We start from the raw sequence: 21,581 nt of genomic DNA on the forward strand, positions 1-21,581 counted from the left end.
TTTTTTTTCTAACGCTTTGTTTATCGCCATAAAAACAAATAAAATTTAAAAATTACCTAATTCAATCTAGGTAAATTATATACAATTAATGGTTACTTATTAATACATATTTATGATTCATACATTTTCATACGTTTTTTATCAAATGTAATCAATGCATTCAAATTGAATACTGTAATAATACACTATCCTGTCCAAAGACCGAAGGGAAGATGGACAAACTTCCACCACATAGTCATAGTCTAGAACATGTAGATATGGCAATATATTGACCTTTTTATTTTTTAGCTCCCTAAACTTGTTCATTGAAATTTTTTAAATTGTGCTCAGTGATGTAATCATCATTAAGGATGTCTCAACAAAATGTATGGGAACTTGAATTGATTTTTATTACTTGAGCAATTAAACAAATTTTATATGATTGATTTTTCTTTTAACCTAACACTAATAATTTACAATAATTATATTTAAAAAATATATATATTATTGAGAATAAATAAGTCAGGGCACTTATATTATATCAAAGCTGTATTATTTATTGTATGAAAAAAAATCAAATCAAAATGTTTAGAGTTAATTATAATTTATATACAGAATGTAGTTGAATGTTTATCATATATAATTAATTCATCTATAATGTTAAGAGGTATTAAAAATAATAAAAACAATAATATAGTTTACCTTGTTTACTTTAGATGATGAAGTTGGTGGCTTTATAATATTACGCATCATTTTTAAACATGGTAATGTTATGTAGGTAACAATTGCTGAAGACTGGAATTCTTTGCATGTCATAAAGAATAGCTGCATTACACATTTGGCTTTTTGTTCCCAACATGAATCTTCTTTGTACAACATTGTTGCCAGTAAAGATATCTCAGGTCTCACAGCAAATGCTAGGTCAGCATTCGCAATTGGTCCTCGAATTGTAAGTGATATTCTTTGACTCAACAATCCACATAAATCTTCAGTAGCCTTTTGATTATCTTGTATTAAAATACAAAGCAGATTTCTTACTTCTTCCTGAGTCTAAAATTAAAATAAAAATGCAAAATTAAACATCATTCAAAATAATTTATTTTGAGTATTACTTGAACTGAGCCTCTTCTAATATTATTTTCAACTAGTTCTTGAATTAGTCCTTGTTGCAATAGTATTTTACGCAACGTCATGTTTGTAGCAAGAGCACGTAACATAACAAAACAATGTTCTAAAGCAGCTGTTATACACCCATAGCAACTTGTACTTGGCAATGAGCATGCTGTTGATACATTTTGAGAAACAGGTATTACAGAATCAGAAACTGAAAGAGAACTAATACTGCCATTAAAACGAATTGTGGATTTAACTTGTCCCAATTGTTTTTGATCATATGCTATTAACTCTTTACGACTTGCCAAAACTTTCTAAAATAATTTAAAATAACAATTCAAATATTATTTTAATACAACTTTTTAAAGAATACAATGATTTAACTAGAATATAATATCCAATAAAATATTTTCAGTTAGTAAGATTTAGGAAAAAACATAATAATTACTTGAACGATACGGCTGAGATCTTCAAAAGTATTACGGCATTCAGAACCATACTTTTGTGCCAACAATTGAATAGATCTATTTACTTGATGTACAGGACCAGAAGAAATGTTATTGTTCATAGCTCCATTTACAACAGCAGCAAATCCTGAGACAGGAACAACATTTGGACTTTGGCTTTCTTCTGCATTTGTATTATTAGATTTTTCCAAACGATTTTCCATAACTTTTACTAACATATTCTAAAACATAATAATTAATAACAATGGTTATTTAATTAATTAGTTTTGATATTTCTTATTTTAATTGAACACGTTAATGTTTTTTTACCTCTAATACAGGTTTAGACGATACAAGTTGTTTGTATAATCTATCAGCTTTTTCCAAGTTTGAATTGATGGAACTTAAAGTCTTATTCCTATCATGGTCATCCTCGATAGGATCAACAGCACAACAAGGCTTAGCAGTTAAAACATAATCAAATTTAGCGTATTTGCAAAAACCACAAGAATGACAGAGGAAAGGGTCTTTCTCATCATAATTTATAGCACTATAAAAAAAAATTATGTAACACTTTATTTAATTGATTGTAGATATTGCAATCAACTTACCGGCATTTATGACATTGGAAAACATTCTCACCACAGTTAGAACAAACACCTGGGTTTGCAGGTACCGTTGCACTACACCTAGGACACTGTAAAGTCTCTGAAGAGGCATGCAAGTTCTCGTAAAAACTAGAATACTCTATTAATAAATTCCACGCAACTATTGGTACAGCAAATTCGACTTTGACTTCAGTTTGTCCTGATGTTAATGTGATTTCTTTAGCTTTATGCCACATAGCTGGTTTATTTTTAAGCTCCACCACGGCTTGTACATAACGGTTATTATAAAATATATTCATTGTGCGCACCATTTTTGTGCGTTTTAAATCAGTTATTCGTAACACTATTTTATTAATAGTATGACTTCCCATTAGCTTAACAATTTGAGTAGTAGTAGTGAACTTTGAATCTACCTTTATGGAAGTCAACTTGATATTGGTGAAGGGTATTTCAGGGTTATTACAAACCATACATGGTTCACTTTCTAAATAAAATCCTTCTAAATCAACATATTGCGATACTTGAGTATACAAATTAGCATTAGGGTGGCATGCCAGTTTATAGTTTTGTGTTCTTAATAATTCAATTGCCTGTTCAACATATTTAGTTGATGTAGCTGCTTTTTGGTTGTACTTAAAACTGAAATATCCTAATAAATCGACAAATTGAGATGCTTTCCTTCCATATGTGGGCAACTGTGGCCATAGAGCCCATAACATTTCAAGTAATTTCTCTTGATCTTCATGTTCTGAATTTCTATAAATTGACAATACTAGAGCATGAGCTTGCCAACGAATATGTGTAGAATTTGTTTCAAGTAAAAATGTTTTGACAAATCTTGTTAAAATATCTTTATTTAATCGTTTATTCATTTCTTTAACTAGTATCATGCATTGAGCTTCCTCGAGCATAGCATTTTCAATGTCTTCTGCTACTTTAGACACTTTAGTTTTAGATTCTTTTGCAGAAGGAGTCCCAGACTGGTTTTTAGCACCACAAATAGCGTATTGAAGCAAATGCAGAATTGTAGAAGATACACCTTCATCTAAAAAGCATGCTGCACGCATTAAATACAATAATACAGTGTTATCTTTGCGACAATATAGTTGCCAGTTCAGCATACGACTTGATGCAATGTCAACACAAACTTTTACATCTTCTACTAATTCAACAAGTTTGTCATATGTTAAGTTGAGAGACTGCGGTGTATTCTGATCTCCAATATCACATGTGACTTGGAAATTCTAAAAAATAATTATGCATATTTAATAAATAACAATACTAAATTATCATAAATTTAAACAAGTTTGATAATAGTATACCTTCATACTAGTCGATAAAGCATGCATATCTCTAATCTGCCGATATTTATCCTTGTTTCCACAAACGAATAATAGTAACTTCCTAACTTGACGTTTAATAAATGGATTAATTGTTTTTAAACTCATGAATTCACATAGTACAGTCAACCATTCCTAATTCACAAATCAAAATGTATTAACCTTAGATCTAGAATTTTAGAAATAAAATATTAAATATCTAAATTATGATGAAAATAATACGTACTGGTTCAAACGACAACTGCGACCAACTTTTCTGTATTTGATATGGTAATCGTAACAGCATTTCAGTCAAAATTATAGGGTAATTATGAAAAATATCTTTGGTTTGACTAACTGAGTACGGCTTCAAAAAAAATGGGCTCATATCTGGAACACGTGAAGGACCACTTGGTTCCAATAAAACACTAACCACATTGGCACCATTGTCATCATTATCACTAAAACTATAACATTATCATTCATTAAATAAAATATAATACTTATCGTAAATAATTTATTAATTACTATTTAATTACCTAGCCCAATATTCCTGTAAAGATTTCAATGCTTTTAGGCAATTGGTTATAAATTGTGCATGTTTTAACATGGATGCAGCTGTTTGAGATATATATGTTGTATGATCAGATGATGATTTAGAGCTAGATTTAGGTCTTGCTAATAAAACACCTAAAATATATAAGGATTAATTAAAAATATTTTTAAAAAAATATTTAAAATATTTGTTTTACTTACCAATAAAACGCATAATAATTATGACTATTTCTCGTTGTGAATTTCTTATATGTAAATTAGAATCATCTAATGTTTCTCGGCGAATATATGTTATAAACATTTGCATAAGTTCGGTAAAATATTCCTTATCTCCTTCATTATTTAAATCCATATCTGCCACAATTGAAGAAACCACCTTAAAAACAATATTGATATTAATTAATAAAATTAAGTATAAGCTAAATAATGAATATACTTCTTATATTTAATTTCACAATTATTAATTTTATTAAGATTAACTAAACTAATCAGGTTTATTTTAAGATAAGTAATTAGATCCATAACATCCTCATTTTTTTTTTAACCACTACATGAAGAATTTATGAACAATTCATACCACTAACATTAGTTGATCTAGCATTATATAGAATATAGATATTTTGATGAAATGGTAGTTCACCAATAATATTGATTGATAGCATTTTCTGTTTTTCATTAACATAAACAAGTTACAAATACATAATATAGCCACATTTTTTAAACATATAAAATTGTTACTTTTGAATTTTCTCAAACATAATAAAATATTTGTAAATATTATGATACTATGTTAATAGTTATTTTAAGTGAAGGAAAAAGAACAATATTTGTTTTGTTTGCCCATGACAGTAAAATCTTAAATATGCCACAGAAACTAATACTAGAAATCTTGTGTTTAGAAAAATACAAAAATATACATTATAAGTTTCATAAGGCAATAAACAGGACAATTTTTTTACTAAAAAAAAGGGTTTAACTAAATAATATTAATAGCTATTAAAAATGAAAGTTTCATAGTTATCGTCTTCTTCAATATATGATATAACATTTTGATATATAGAACAAACAACTAATTTTAATCTTAAGATTTATTAAAAAATACAGTATAAACTTTTTTAGAGTTGTATTAATTTAAACAATACAATAAAATTTATAAAAATATAATTATTGTAGTCTTTAAGCAGTTAATTATATACTACTATATCTTACTTGGAAAAACGGTATAGCCCTTGTGCCTCCAATGTTATGAAGATTTGGTATGTGGTTTATAAATTTTTCCAACAAAGATAATCTTAAAGTGTGTAAATGATTATTTATTTCAAAATCTTGGTCAAAAATTGTTTCTTCATCAATCTCTCCTCTTTCATTTTGATTCTAAAAATATTTTGTACAATACCAACATTATATTAAACGGTTCAATTAAGATTTTCTAATAAATTATAATTTAGTAATTACTAAATACTAATTTTAGTAATTTAAATCAATAACTGGGAATCTAATACTTACATTTTCTGTAGGAGATGTTCTCAAATTGCTACTTCCTGGAACAGCGTTTGTATCTTCATCATCAGAACCAGCTGCCGATGCAGTTGTATCACTCAAATGACCTTGTTGCATAGACTGTGTTTCAGAACTCTGGCCGTTATCATTATTTTGGGAAGAATTTTCTTGCATATTCTAAAAAAAAAAATGTATTTTAATGCATATTATATTAAAATTATAATTTTTAGGCTTCTTCAACGATATTGATATTTCGATTCGATATCGATATCGCGAACTTTTTTTCAGAAATTTAGGAATCGATAATCGTAATATATCGATAATCGATGTATATCAAGAAAACTGATTTTCATGCCAAAGCTCTTGAAAAATATATTTTAAAACAATTAATTGTTAATATAATACCCACTAGTTACTACCTAGTACCCAGTCAATTGAGTATTTGAGTATTGGCATTTATGATAGTCATAGAGATATCGGAATATCGATACCTACATTTTTTTTTCGATATCGCTATTCAATATCGCACAGTTCAAAACGATATCGATATTCAAAAATATATCGTTGAAGAAGCCTAATAATTTTCATTTTCATATACCTGTAATGCAGCAGGTGCATTTCCTAATCCTTGTAGTTCTTCAAAATCTTGCCTAATATTATTATCTAGCTCTGCATTATTTTCTATTCCGTCATTGTCCTATTAAAAAACATAATATAAATAATTTATCAAATTCTATTCATGTATATTTTATATTATTACTTGAAGACTAAGTGCAATAGCTAATTCGACCATTGCATCATCATCTGCATCAGGTGGAATAATAAGACCAGGAAATTGAACATTTCCTATTAAAACTTCCATATTTTGACGATCATGTTCTTGTGGTTCGACTATTACAGTTTAATTAAATTTATTCAAATGATATTTTTCAGTTAATTTAAAATAACAAAATCCAAAATATAAATTTTACTATTAAATACAAATAAATAAATATTACCTCTTGGATCCAATAGAATGATTGGTTCATCAACTTCATATGAAATATTTTCTTCTGGAGATTCTTGAAGAACTTGTTCTTCATTTTCAGGTTCTTTGCTAGATGATTCTTTAACTAGATCAAATCAAAATTATCATATAGCAAATTACAAAAATATTATGTTTAATTGATTACCTTCTACTGATTCCTTGAAAGAATGATCTCCACGAACTAAATTTTGATTATTCTTTCCAAAAACAAGAGGTTTTAAAGCTCTTGAAAGCGCCAATTTAGCAGTATAACTGACAGCTACATCTTCACATAGTAAGAAATCTAAGTAATACTTAGATATAGTATTAATTTGAGAATTTTGAAAACCGGAGCATTCAAAAAATAATAGAGAATGCAGAATTTCAATAAGTGCATAAACAACAGCTTCTGTATGTTTCAAACCTATATGAATTTAAACAAATTAATTAGCTATAATTATTAGCAAATATCATAAGTTAATCATTAGTTACATACCGGGTACATATATTGTGCAATAGGATGGATTTTTAGGTCTATTATAGTACAGTATCCAAAATACAGAAATGAGCTTTTGAATAAGTGGTTGACACCATTGTGATGATTGTTCATTATTATAATCCAATTCTGAAAATAAATTAATGATTAGTCCACCACATATCTTAGATTCTGAACGAATTAATGATTAAACATATTTATACTCTATGGCTTTTTAATTTTTATCCTAAAAAAAACACTCTTACATACAATAAGAAGTGTTGAACATTACTCTTTAACTTTGTTTTTATTTTTAAATACCTTCATGATGAGTCCTTTCAAAGTTGGATAAGTGTTGTGGTCTGCAAACTGTAATACCTCGAGTAATTAATACAAGTCTATAGTAAGCCTCCGCATCCATAATTTTGGGATCCTCGCGTTCAAAATCAAGTAAAGATTGTAATATATAAGTCAACATAGATTGATCCTATTTACAAAAATTGTATTAGTACTATAATGATTATTTTTAATAAATTATGTTTCTACTTTAAATATGTGATACTCCGGTTGTAAAACAGCCACTAATGATTTAGAATGAAGTTGAATACATGCTTGCGTACTATGATTGAGTAATTTTAGTGCTATGTTTACTGCTTTAGTTTTATTAGATGAAAACTGTTCGTCCTCTTCGTTCAATGAGTAGTTTGATACTATAAAGCTATTTTCTAATATTGTCAACAATCCAATAACAAACCTATAAACATTATTATAATACATATAGTATTCATAAATAATTTTTTGTTCTAAGTACTATAATTGTAAAAAAAAATTTAATTGCTTACATTTTTAAATTTTAATTACATACTTAATAAAAACTTTAAAATTGAATATCAAATAATATACAATGAAAGTAAATACTAAATAATAAAATATTTTACTTGTCTAAATGATTGACAGCAAATCCAGTTAAAGGCAACTCTTTTTCTTGAGGGTTAAATTGATTTGAAGTAACTACAGTACTAGTTGATGTTGAACCATAAATTGTACCACTGCTAATATCATCAACTTCATCAGGCCATCCAAATGATTCTTTAGTTTTTCCATATCTTTAAAAAAAATATATGTATTTATAATCAATGTTATTTTAAATATTATAATTTAAAAATTATTTATTATCAGAAGAAACAAAATGTTAATACTAACAACTTAACAGAATCTATCATAGTAACAGCTTCAGGATCTCGTGATGGGCCAAACACAATTACTAATTTTTTATCACTTTGAAGGCTTTCCTCTCTGGTTAATGGAAAATCAAACCATCGACTTCGGTTAATAGGTAACAAATGCAAAGTGCGTCCCAGCACTTCTATATAGCCAGGTGCACGTCCTATGTCTTGCCCTCCCACATTAATTCTAATTCCAGCCATTACCGTTGTAGGATCATTATTAATAACTTCAAGGCTAAATCGTGGTTTTGTAGACACAACATACATACCTAAAAATTTTATAAACAATATTATAAAATACGATGTTTTAAATATAATAGTAATAATGTTTAATTTATCATTATTCATTAAATTTCTTACCATTACTGTTGAGCCTATGTTTGATTTGTTGAGGATTATAAATTTGCAATAAATCATTACCACCAAATTCAATTTCATTCATAGCTACACAATATTCAAAGAAGTCAATTGGAAATGAAGAGGTATTTCCTATAAATTATAATATGTATAAATTATAACCATTATTTATTGTATTTGAATTTGTAGAGAATCATACCTGTTGATTTTCCAGATTTACTAATTTTCTTTTTCTTTAATTTACATGATGTTATGTGACATGAAGGTTGAATAGATGGTGATAACCAAAAATCTGAAACAATTAAAATAATTTAAATTAAGTCTTGTACACTTCAGATTGTTTATAGCATAATTTCATAATATTTTGTTATACTAAATTATCAATAAAAATAATAATCAATATTGACTAGGAATAGTTAAATTACTATATGCGGGTAAAGGATACATAATAATTTTAAATATATATCTTCTATTTACTCTGTTCAAGATAAGAAGAAACCTGAGCAGAGACCTGTTTTTGGTCTGGCAGCCATGTTTTACGCAAGCCTGCATTTATCGCTTCTTAACTTAAACAGAGTATACCTAGATTTCATAATATTCACCTGTTTGCTCTTTAGCAGCTAAAAACATACGGAGACTACCATCTTCACATAAAATTATTAATGTTGTTCTATGATCTCCATTTGACAAAGGGTGGCGTACAGCAACCATATCTGTAATCTTAGTTTTTGTCTGAGCCAACTTAATTTCTTGAAGACTGATAACTTTTGGTGTTATCATAAATACAACTGGAGTGTTACCTAAATAAGAATAAAATGTGAATTTCAAGTTATAAAATGTTGATATTCTATAAATACACTGTATGAACAACATTCTGTTATCTATTTATGATTTATATTTATAGTAAGAGCTGTTGGTAGCATGCATATCATACATAGTGGATAACTCAACTTATAAGTATTGTCATAATTGTCCATATTTTATATAAAAAATAAGAAATAGTAAATACAATCACAGACATATTTTGTGCATGTCAATAATTTTAAACTTACTAGATTGCAGTATTGCACATACTAAACCAGGATGTCCAGGAACTTCAGACCACTGCCACATAGGTTGTGTAGGAGGAGCAGAAGTACTTGCCTGGCTAATGTTACTTTTATTTTTAGCACTAGGACTTGATGTTTGTGAATTTATTGCAAAAACTGGATGTAATGTAATGACACCACCTTGATATCTCTCTTCATCTAAAGGTGCTATAAATGTGCGCCCAGGAGTAACATAACTAAACATTAATAGTGACAGTGTATGCGAATAATATACCGATACACCACCTCCACAAACTTGGCCATTTACATCCTATAAGATAATTATAAAATCAAAACATTAATATACATAAATAATAAATATATATATTATTATATTATAGTATTTGAAAAGTATAATAATATAATGAATATACTAACACTTATATCTGGATGGACAATATCAATAGTATTGGTCACATAAAATGGACCATGGACAGCTGAGCTACTTACATCCATATCTTGTGTATATATATAACCTCCAGATGATATTAATATCATAGTTGACTTTTCCTATATCCAACAAAAAACTCTAATCATTAATATTTTTCACAAAATAAAAAACTCAATTCATCACAAAAGATTTTTTAATATATACGTTAGTTATTACTTTCAATAAATATGCATAGATTATTATTTTACCTCTGTACACATAAATGTTACGTCTCGTATTTTTCCAGTGGGTACAAGGAAATAATATTGAGGACTTAAAACATCCTTGGACAAATCATAAATTTTAACAAATTCAGCAGACACAAGTGCTAAACTAGTTTGTGACCCAGGGAGCCAAATTGATCGAATCATAAAATTTCCTACTTCTAAAGTTGGATGAAGAACAATGTGCTCATTAACTGTTCCACTTGTATTGAATGTCAAAATATGACAGTCCTGAAAAAAAGTATTTTATAAATAGAATAAAATTAAAATTCCAATTTGATGACTAATGTCAATGTTCCTTATTTAATTGTTTAATATATAATACCTTTAATCCACACACAGAAAGGAAGTCTTCATTAACAGAATTTGCAGTAACTGATAAAACAGTAAATGGGATAGAAACAGAGGATAGTCGTGTTAAAGTTAATTTGCGTTTAGATATATCAGACTGTTTTAACAATGAGCTCATTTGCAGAACTGCTATTTTTCCTTTGTCGTGTGATACAGCAACTAAAGATAAAAATAAAACATTAATGCAAATTGAGATATAATCTATCTCATAATTGAATCTTAAAACTTTAATAATAATTACCTAAATGTTGTCTTTTACCATGAAGCGATGATAAACAACACATTGCAACACGTCGTATCATATGGGCAGAAAGAAGCTGTCGGATAGTTTGACCTTGATCTCCACTAAAATTCATCTTAACATTTTCAAAAGCACCTTCTTGAGATCCCATTGTAGGTAGCTATAAATAGTGTTTTAATAATATGAATGATACTGTTAGTTAGAAAAATTAACATCATTTTTGGAAAAATAAATTACCATAAGACTATCTGATACTTCAATAGTTTTTTCTAATTCCTGTAAGTCATTTAATGTATCTACAGCTCTAGTATTACAACCAATTGCTGAATTTTTTTCACCAGATTTAATAACCACGTCTATTAATTGTAGACAAAGATCTAATGTTGGCTCAATAATTTGAGAATGATCCAATATTGTTGGCATTAATAGATTCTTATACGTGGCTAAAAATCAGGAAATTAAAATTAATTAATGTAACTAAATTAATAAATATTAAATAAATGAAATAACATTGAAAAATAAATACCAGGAAGTGAATCCAACACGACAGATTCATAATCTAAACTTCTTGTGCTCATGTTTCTTGGATCTTGATTATGATTAGGAACAGACGTGCTATGACTATCTATGCGATCTTGATCTGTAGCTGAATTACCGCCTTCATTTGAAGCTGTTTTATCTCGCGGATTATTTACATCGAGTATTGAGTTAGGATTTCTTTTAACTAATGCCTATTGAAACAAAAATTTATCTTAAATATGACAAAAAAATAAGTTAAAAAAAAAACTTTTTAATTCTTGATAAATTAATCAATGAGTAATTAATAAACAAAAAGTTATAAAAATGTTTAATAATTAAGGAAAAGGATAAAATAAATGTTTACTTGACAAAAATTGTTTTCTTTTGCCCCACAGTCACAGAAAAAGTTTCCGAATTTAGCATAAGTAACATCATGGCCTCTGTGGCAAACCTTAGCACATATACTACAAACTCCAACACCTTCTATCATTTTACATGTATGACAATGATACCAATGTTGATTCATAAACTCTTTTTGAGTAACAGTAAATGTACAAAGTCTATAGTATAAACTATCTTCATCCTGAAAAATCATAAAATGTATTTATTAAATAATTATTTTAAAAATTATAACCAACAATGTTGTATTTTTAAATTATTAATACTTACAGAATCTTCATTTAAAGTTTCACTATCACCATCATTACTAGGTAAAAATCCATCAAACTCCATACCATCATAATAGAATAAAGACATGGAGTCTAATGATGAAGGAGATACAGAGTTTTCTAAATCATTATGTTGCATAGCAGCTATAATATCCGATACGTAATTCATCAAGCAACTAGATGCAATCACAACTGGTGGATATGATTGTTTGGGTTCAGTTATTTCTATATTTGCCATGTTAGATTTGAGCCAATTTTTAATAGAATCAAGTAACTTAACACTAGCTTTAAATAACTTCACATGGCCAGAGGGACCTCCATAATCTGCTAAACGCACCATCTGAGCAAACATTTTTGAAAACCCATCTCCATTTTCAAAAGCTAATGTGTAAGTTACAATTGGTATTAATGTTTCTAAATAACATAATGACGCTTTGGTTTTTAATTCATCATTTCTGTAAAAAAAAAAAAAATGATTATATTTTTACAATGAAAAACAAATTATAATTATTTGGCCAATTTTTGACTATATTGATAGATTTAACACACTTTATTTAAATGAGTACTGGATTATAGAAAAAAAAAATTTTGATTTGATTTAATACTTAATAAACAGTTAAAATAAAAGCTTTCTCAGTATAAAACAATTAATTTAATACCCCTTATATAATGTGTACATACTTGATAATTTTAAAATAAAATAAAACAAAAGGGGGAAAAGAAGGTAATAATCGCTCTATTGTACAGTAGGTGTCGATTGTAACTCGTCATTGAAGAGTAAGTTACTGTAATGTGTGTGTTAAATTTTATATATTACATTTTATAAATCACTACATACAAAACACAATTCTGAGTGAGACTGTCTGTCAGCTATATTACTAAATACTAAATATATTTTATGATGTATTATTTATATTGATATTAAAGTAATATTTATTTTACTACAAGTACTGTGTGTGTAAACTATAATATATAATACTATATTTTAAAAGTTAAAGGTACCAACTAATAATATTTTTAAATTACAATAAACACTTATAATGTCTATAAAAAAATTATTGTTTATAATATATATATATTAGTTAGAATATGAACTACTTATGAAAAACCTTGCATTACATTTGCAAAGCTTAGGTATGAATACACCGACATTTGTTGTCCTTGTCTTACAAATGCATAACATACCAAATTGTATGCTCAGCTAAAGCAAGTTATGAATATTTTAAGATGTTCAAACAATTTAGAATTTTAAAAAACTCATAGCTCGCTTGAAAATAAAAAGCCAATGACATGCATCATTGTAAAATTAATACACTCATCGATCCGCTCAAAATCTAATAGAGATTATGAGTGGCAACGGAAAATTAAATAGCAATAATTCTTTTTCAAATTAATAAAAAATATTTTTTGGTTCATAACTTGCATGAAATACACAAAATAAAGTGAGTGCATTATTTGAATTTTTAATGCGTTTTTTGGGGCTCTGACAGTGATGATTAGACAGAACATACTTTTAAAAAACATGTTATTTTAAAATCAATACATTTATCACTCAAAATAATTAAGGGCTTCATATTTAAGCATTTTCTTTGTCAAAAACTACGGTTTTGAATTCCATTGACACGTTGATAATTATCACAATTTTTATTCTGAAAAAATATTCACATTCTCCGTAATATGTACAAATGATCGATTGAGCCACATTTTTAATTTTTGTAATTTAGATTGCAACAAATGTTTTTAAAATGTTTGACATTTTGCAAAATTCAAACTTAAATATTTAATCAACTAAATACAATTATAAAAATGTGCCTCAAACGACTGGATGTTGTGAAAAATTATAATATTTTGACAAAATGCAAATCGAAATAATTCTTGCGGTGTATAATTGGAATTAGAGTTGTGAAAATAAACTTTTTTTTCACTATCACAAAATTATTATATGAATGTGCGTGAGAGATCACTCCATACCGCTACCGCAAATATCAATATTACCAACCCGTCGCACTTCTAGATAAATCAGATGTTGGTTACTTGCTACTAATGATAATTTACAACTAATACAACGACAAAACCAATTGTTGAATCTATAAGAATTTGCCTATAAAATGTTCCTTAGAATAAAGTAGTATGGAGGCCCCTTAATGTTAGTAATATGTATAATAAAACACCATTATTTTACTTACGTATCTAATCCAACAATATAATCAATCATATTCTTGATCAATTCAAAATTTTCGTCAGGATCAATTGAAGTCGATATATTGTTGTTAAAATGTTTTATTGAATTGGTGTGTTTATCACTCAAAAAAGCAGTTAGTTCCCGGGATAAAGTACTAGTAGCATCAATTAAATCTTTATCTTTGTTCCAACCAACAATAATTCTTTGTAGCCAAAGATCCAATCTATTTTTCGGGTCAGTTGATAATTCAATAATTGTGCGGCACATTGTTTTAATATCTTGATTATTACTTATTTTAACTAAAAAATAAAAATAAATGTAAGCAAAGTATAAAATTACTGTATAATTTCTTTGTGGCTTACGATTTGAGAATAACCGGTTGGTTAATCTAACAAGTGTTTTTACAAAGACTCCAGATGAAATAAATTTCTTCATTGAAATACCTTCTTTAAGCGCATTTCCACAAAATGTTCGTAGAACAGCATATCGGGCAGATGAAAAATCAAATATTAATTGTTCAATCCAAAAAAGACTATGTATCAAAACTTTCTCGGTTAAATAATCTCTAAAGAAAAATAATTCAGAAATAATTAAGAGCGAACCAATATAATGGATAATTTAAACTTCTAAACACAAATAAATAATTTCTCTCACGTATTGGTAGTATCATCACGTTTATATTGAATTGCTAATTTCCTTATATTTTTACTTATAAGCATGGATATCATAGTAGCTGGGTCCTGATCTCCAGGATTATGTAATTTCTCTAATGTAGGAATAATATGCTCCAAAAGATTTTCTGATGAACAGTCAATAATCATAGAACTCAAAAGATTCGCGAAATCAGATCGTAATTTAAAATCAGTGCATAATCTAAATAAATTAATAAAGATATTTGATATATAAAAAAAAATTTGGTCTTATTGTGAAAATTAATATCATTAAGTAATATTTTCTTTCCTATTAAAATATAATTGAAATGTTTAAAATTTTCAAAAATAAACTTACTGTATATTTTCTGTGATAAATACAACAAGTGTATTAAGTAATCGTTTTAATGATGGGGTGTTCAAATATATTGGCTGACTGGAGACAAAAGATAAATGATGTTTTATGATATTTTGAATTAAATATTCCGGTGAAGTATCCAAACTAGAGTTCTAAAAAATTAAAATTAATAATGATGATAAAATACATTTGTATACATTTATATAATGCACAGTTCTCTATAAAGGGGTGGCATGTAAATTTCACTGATTTTCAGTAATCAATTTTAAACATGTAAACTCCACCAATAAATTTTTTTACCTGAATATATGTTAACCCTGGCAGTATTAAATTAATGTTAAATCCACAACTGTTATAAAAAAAAAAATTAAGCAATACAATTAATCTCTATGATCTATGTCATGGAACGTGTTGTATAATTAATTTTAGCATTAAATTGGGAACCAAAATCTGTCATGAAAATCAAAATTAGTTTTAATTTAAAATTTAAAAATAAAATGGGCCAACAAAATAAATTGGTTGTTTACAATTATTTTACAGGTAAACAGTTGCCAATGAAATTTACATACTTTTGACAGGCAATAAAATCGAACAGATGGAATTTACATACAAAAAAAATTAACATGTTTTTTGTTTTTGGTTTTAGATATTTTAATTTGGAAAGTTTGCATTATTATTTCATTTCAATAAAATAACAGTAAAGAAACTACAAAAATATGATCATATTATAGTATAATAATGACAAAAGATGAAAATCTAATTAATCAAAATGCTTTTATTTTTGATAGTAGTATGAAGATAATAGGTCAGAATGTTCTGTGACAAAACCCACAATTCTGATAAAAATGGTGGATTTTTACTTCAACTATAATATCATTATCATCAGTTAGCAATTTGTTTTATGATTTATAGGTAATAGGTACCTACCTATCAGTGGTGATTATGAAATCTACCTGTGCACACATATACAAGTAGTTAAACAAAATTAATAAATTATACAAAAATACAAACCTTTAACAGAGGACCAATAGGAACTGAATTCCATTTTGTTAAAATTGATACAATCCACGATGGAATTGTTTCAAACAATAAAGACGGTAAATTGTAAGTGATTGGAGAAAACTCTAAAGATGAATTGTTATTTGTCATTGACAAAATTATTTTCAAATTTGTTAAATCACCCATTGAATACTTCTGAGTTTGGTTCAAATTAGAAATTTGATGGAGAAGGTTATTTCTATAATGTATAAATCAAAAAAATGTATTTAAAAAACTGTATCATGACAAATGAGAAATTGTTATATATTTATAGTTTGATATGAAATAGTAATTTTATTATTTTAAAATTGTAATTAAAATACATACTTAATACTGGTAAATGTCAACATAGCTAATTCAATACAATACGGCATTAGTATTTGAATATATTCAGTATTAGAATCACTGCAAATTGAAATAATAGCATGTACAAATTAAAATTAAAAATAATATTAAGTTGTTAAATAGTATTACTTGGAAATTTCTTCAGGTGTTTTTCCTGGTTTAAATTGTATATACATTTTTGAAATAACAGTATCAAACAGTATAACATCCAATAACATAGGAAAGCTATTTTTTCTTGTAGTATCTGTATTTTCAAAAATTATTGATTTAATATGAAACAAAATATTGTGAGTTTTTGAAATAGATGTTTTAAATTTTTTTTTAAAACAGAAACTAAAAAATAAATACCTGTTTGACGAAGTTGTTGAATAAAATGGATTTCTGCTACTTGATAATCATATTGTATTGTTGAAGCTACTGAAGATACTAATTTCAATAATTCTCTAGAACATAATTTATCGTTTGTATCTGTAGGATTTTCATTGCTTTCCAAAGCACAAATTTGTTTGTACAAACCTTCCTGAAATTCATTTATTTTGAAAATTAACATTAATTAATATTTGTCATACCTGGCATTCTAATGTTATACTTGGTATTCTAATAATATACTTATTTATTTATAATCAATTATAAAATGTTTACCTTTAAAAAATGATAGTAAATTTTAGAACCAGTTCTAGGACCCCAAATTAAGAAATATAGCAAATTCGACGAATCAAATCCACGAGTTTTTTCATTGATCATGTCTTGTATTTTTTGAATAGGAACAGGTAATGATAATAATAGCCTAACATATACATAAAAAAAATAAATTATAATACTAGAAAATGTTTAAAAATAATATTTTAATATGTACATACTTCCATGCAAGCGTAAAACAATATTCAATGCTACATAGGGTTAACGGATTTGAATATTGGGCGATTTTATTTTCAATTTCATTGTCATCTATATAAGACTCATTACATATATTTAATGTTGAAGTTATATCCAAGAGGGCTTCTATTAATTGAGGATAGCTTAACTTTTCTGGATGGTTAAGTATAAAATTAAGAGCCTGAAAACATGAAATAGTATATTTTAGTTTTAAATTGAAGAAACTATTTCACTAATGTTTAAATATTATACATAAATATATTATATATATGTATTATATATTTACCAATCCATCCAGCTTAGGAGCATCATTTACAGCTTGTTTCTCATCTAATAGCTTATAAAAACAAGGAATTACAGCTGTCGAGCACCCAACACTATCCGACCTTCTACGAAAGTTTTCTTCTATTGTGTTATACAGCATGTAAGTATTTTCATCAGTTGTTTGTACTTCATCACCATCTACTTTTATTTCACTTTTAATGCGCATCAAGTTCCATTCAACCTAGTATTTTATAAAATGTATACTTCCATTTTTAAGTTAAATAATATTTTATAATACCTGAGATAGTAAATATTCAGGTACATCATACAATCTTCGAACTAAGTAGTCAAATAAAAGAAGTAATCTACTTAAAGCTAAAATATGATTGTTGTAAATCGGCTTCAAAACACATTTAGCACCTACAATAGTATTACAAATAGCTAATAGAATTCCTTTTTTATGGGTTAACGACATTAAGTTGAACAAAAATATTAATAGCTGTGTATGTTCCACATTCAAATCTGAAATAAAGAAAAAAACATATTATTTTTAATTTTATTGTTTTTAAATGTGAGAAAATACTAAATTACCTTCAAAATCATTATTACTACTTTGAGGGCGATTAATTATACTGCTCAATACATTAATCATATTTTGCCATATGTATGTAGATAATTCATCTCTTTCTGATATGTGTTTTTTTAATAAAACCTTAGAGAAGTATAATTTATATTATATAAATAAATTAAAACTTTATTAAATAAGTATTTGATTTGTATGAAATATTTACTTGAGCTAATATTGATAAAGTTCTAGGATAGATTTGTAATGACCATTTTCTGCCTAAAGCATCTAGAGGTATTTTTATCCCTAATAGTTCAAGAAATACGTCTTGTTGTTTTTCTGATAAGTAATCTCTAGCAATCAAATTATGAATAAATATTCCAATAGACGAAGAAACATTTTGGTGAGAGTCAACAATGCAAGCTAAAATAAATTCATATATTAAAAGAGTTTATAATAAGATATCAAATTAATATTTAATAAAAGCTAAAAACATTTTCACTTAAAATAAAACTACTACTTACATAAATCATTATTAACAGGTGCCCAGTCTACTTCTCCAATCAATTTAGCTAATACAATAAGGTTATCAGTTTGAATTGTTTTAGACATATAAGTGAAAATGTAATTACACTCAGCATTTAAAAAATATATATCCAATACATTGAATATTCTTATTATAAGTGCTAAATACTGTATACCCAACACAAAAATGTAAATTAAAATAATTAATATTATTATTTATTATTTAACAAATATATTTTTAAAATAAATACAAAATTATATTTTACCCCTTCTGGATCATCATTATCGGGAACAACGCTATAATTTGATTGATTTAATACACTTTTATCTAGATCCATATAATCCGATGCTTGTGTTTTAGAGGACACATTTTCAATTTGTTGATCTCCTGAAGTCAGTACTTCTTCAAACCAAGCACCAAACAAAGACTCATTATCTTCATCTATAATCAAAATAATTAAATTAAAAAATATGATTCACAGCGATGTAACAACAGTGGCACGTATTGTGGAGTTTTATGGGGTGGGCAAATAATAACATATAGGTATTAATAAATAATGAGGAAAATTACAATTATTATCAATTGTTTTTAAAACAAATGTTCTTACAATTAAACAATAGATAAAAAAGCATTTATGTAATTTAATAAGTATTCAAAATCACGAAAATTCTCAAATTATTTTGTAGTTAAAAAATGCATGTAATATGTTAGGGGTATGGAAGATTCAAATGTCGTAGAACTCAAAGTTAAAAAAAAGTTCACAACGCCACTAATTTACACATGCAACTGTAATTTCAACAGTCAGATCTTCCAAATACACCTTGTGTATGTAATAAATTACCTCCATCTTGAGGTGCTCCACTTTCGGGTGTTCCAGGCAACATATCTATTGATTCCAAACTTATAGTGCGATTTATCTTATTTTTATTTTTATTTAATACAAGACACATTACCTATTTTAAATATTTAAAAATCAATTAATAATCAAAAAAATCAAATACAAATATAATTAGTAAGACACATTATTAAATAAATGTATCTTAAAATAATAATTATTAACCAATAAACGTAATAATTTAATTGTAGTTTTTTAAAATAAAAACCAGATATAAAATTCTCAAAAAAAAAAAATTATAAGTGTTACAATTACTTTTCGATGACTTATTGCTGCTAATTGATAAAAGAATTTAATCAAAGGTACAGTTTGAAAAATTCTGAGCAGTCGACCACATGCTCTTGCCTTAGCACAGATATCCAATGGAGCTGGAATTATTTCGGATTCAAAGTCAATAAGTTTCATAAGTTGATCTGAAGATGATTCTTTTCTAGCATTTTCCAAAAGTTCAACAATCATAGTGAGCATTTCATTTGCTAATGCCACTGATAAAACATTGAAAGAGCTAAAAGCAAACATTGAAATGATATAATTTATTTGACATCTAGATGTTAAAAACATGAAATGTTATTGCCATTTCTATGCCTTGAATTATATATTTAATTGAATGATTTTATTTTTTAATATAATAATAGAACATATTTTAAAGTCAGCTTTGAGCTTTAGTCTTTCAATTGTAAAAATCATCAATCATTTAAATTATTATATGCAATGGTATATTTTACGCAATTTTTGCACATAAGAATGTGTCAATGTATTATAATAATTAATAGCTTTAACTTGCACAAAAAAACAACTGCCTCTTAAAAGGATGTCATAACCGTCATACAAACGTATGACATATTAAAATGTGTGTTCAGAAATTCCACCTTTGTATAATAAGTAATAATCATTAATAATAGAGATAATTGACCTACTATCAAACTTAATTATCTGTTCTTCATCGACAGTTTTATTTTAGAACGTTTAAATTGTTTAGAAAGTTAAGAGTATGTAAAATATTACAATTAAAATCGATGACGCCATAACGCCTAGAAATTAAAATATTGTAAAACGCAAGGTTTTTTTATAATAGGTCAATTCACTTTATGACTATTATCAAAGCTTACTACACAATATTGGAACTGCTGAACATACATTTAGTATGATGTTAATTCATAAGACGGAGACGACACATGTGGCTATCGTATACTCTTAGGTATCACACTTATAGATATTCGCAATGGACGTTCTGAGGCGGAATTTCCACAATAATGTAACATATGCTGCAGCAAATTTCTACTGTAGTATGTGTCATGTATTTAAAACAACGTGTTTTGATATTTGAGGATTCCAATTTTTTGTTGGGGATGTTGTGCATGTGTGACACAGGCCTTAAAGTTAATCATCATTGTACTGTATTGGTAAAACAAGCTAACGTTACGCGCTCTGGTGGCATAATCGGAATGTATAGATATAATTTTATATTGGTTATTTTACTTTTTATAATAAATAAATTATGTTATCGAAACTTTATAAGCTTTCATAGCTAACTGTATACTTGGTAAGAATAATTTCTACTAATATTACCAAATACATTTAAATACACTTCACTTAAGACAAAAAGTATGCGAAATGTCGGGAAAATAAATACAATTTCTCGACTCGACATAGGAGGAACCCACCTAACCATCAATACGATAGGCATCGACAGTGTTCCCAGTGTTTATTTGTTTTGCCAATTATACAATATACAAATATTAAATTAATGAGTTTTAAGATCATATTCCACTATCAC

The 21,581-nt window shown here is 26.9% G+C and overlaps 1 protein-coding gene across 3 annotated transcripts in view; it reads right to left on the minus strand.

Moving 5' to 3' along the window:
• LOC132951236 (E3 ubiquitin-protein ligase UBR4) overlaps positions 1-21,581 on the minus strand; it is a 32,826-nt gene that overhangs the window by 7,425 nt on the left and 3,820 nt on the right. For all 3 annotated transcript variants that reach the window (XM_061023022.1, XM_061023021.1, XM_061023023.1), the window contains 50 exons: positions 20,060-20,309; positions 19,751-19,862; positions 19,175-19,350; positions 18,908-19,076; positions 18,610-18,806; positions 18,410-18,530; positions 18,117-18,340; positions 17,841-18,059; positions 17,539-17,735; positions 17,321-17,465; positions 17,027-17,198; positions 16,808-16,922; positions 16,661-16,738; positions 16,307-16,532; positions 15,296-15,447; positions 14,942-15,160; positions 14,650-14,852; positions 14,292-14,586; positions 12,107-12,560; positions 11,802-12,020; positions 11,445-11,649; positions 11,156-11,361; positions 10,919-11,078; positions 10,652-10,836; positions 10,312-10,557; positions 10,051-10,182; positions 9,637-9,943; positions 9,187-9,384; positions 8,784-8,876; positions 8,588-8,716; positions 8,205-8,496; positions 7,940-8,107; positions 7,548-7,755; positions 7,323-7,488; positions 7,023-7,151; positions 6,693-6,950; positions 6,519-6,632; positions 6,281-6,411; positions 6,119-6,217; positions 5,527-5,697; positions 5,230-5,394; positions 4,222-4,396; positions 4,005-4,155; positions 3,713-3,932; positions 3,469-3,621; positions 2,150-3,390; positions 1,869-2,088; positions 1,541-1,780; positions 1,092-1,406; positions 682-1,029 (listed from right to left, as the gene is read on the minus strand). In XM_061023022.1, coding sequence (XP_060879005.1) covers positions 682-1,029; positions 1,092-1,406; positions 1,541-1,780; positions 1,869-2,088; positions 2,150-3,390; positions 3,469-3,621; positions 3,713-3,932; positions 4,005-4,155; positions 4,222-4,396; positions 5,230-5,394; positions 5,527-5,697; positions 6,119-6,217; positions 6,281-6,411; positions 6,519-6,632; positions 6,693-6,950; positions 7,023-7,151; positions 7,323-7,488; positions 7,548-7,755; positions 7,940-8,107; positions 8,205-8,496; positions 8,588-8,716; positions 8,784-8,876; positions 9,187-9,384; positions 9,637-9,943; positions 10,051-10,182; positions 10,312-10,557; positions 10,652-10,836; positions 10,919-11,078; positions 11,156-11,361; positions 11,445-11,649; positions 11,802-12,020; positions 12,107-12,560; positions 14,292-14,586; positions 14,650-14,852; positions 14,942-15,160; positions 15,296-15,447; positions 16,307-16,532; positions 16,661-16,738; positions 16,808-16,922; positions 17,027-17,198; positions 17,321-17,465; positions 17,539-17,735; positions 17,841-18,059; positions 18,117-18,340; positions 18,410-18,530; positions 18,610-18,806; positions 18,908-19,076; positions 19,175-19,350; positions 19,751-19,862; positions 20,060-20,309 — 10,768 coding nt within the window. The remainder of the gene's footprint in view (positions 1-681; positions 1,030-1,091; positions 1,407-1,540; positions 1,781-1,868; positions 2,089-2,149; positions 3,391-3,468; positions 3,622-3,712; positions 3,933-4,004; positions 4,156-4,221; positions 4,397-5,229; positions 5,395-5,526; positions 5,698-6,118; positions 6,218-6,280; positions 6,412-6,518; positions 6,633-6,692; positions 6,951-7,022; positions 7,152-7,322; positions 7,489-7,547; positions 7,756-7,939; positions 8,108-8,204; positions 8,497-8,587; positions 8,717-8,783; positions 8,877-9,186; positions 9,385-9,636; positions 9,944-10,050; positions 10,183-10,311; positions 10,558-10,651; positions 10,837-10,918; positions 11,079-11,155; positions 11,362-11,444; positions 11,650-11,801; positions 12,021-12,106; positions 12,561-14,291; positions 14,587-14,649; positions 14,853-14,941; positions 15,161-15,295; positions 15,448-16,306; positions 16,533-16,660; positions 16,739-16,807; positions 16,923-17,026; positions 17,199-17,320; positions 17,466-17,538; positions 17,736-17,840; positions 18,060-18,116; positions 18,341-18,409; positions 18,531-18,609; positions 18,807-18,907; positions 19,077-19,174; positions 19,351-19,750; positions 19,863-20,059; positions 20,310-21,581) is intronic.

This window comes from Metopolophium dirhodum, chromosome 8, assembly GCF_019925205.1.
Source record: "Metopolophium dirhodum isolate CAU chromosome 8, ASM1992520v1, whole genome shotgun sequence".
Classification (NCBI taxonomy): Eukaryota; Metazoa; Arthropoda; class Insecta; order Hemiptera; family Aphididae; genus Metopolophium; species Metopolophium dirhodum.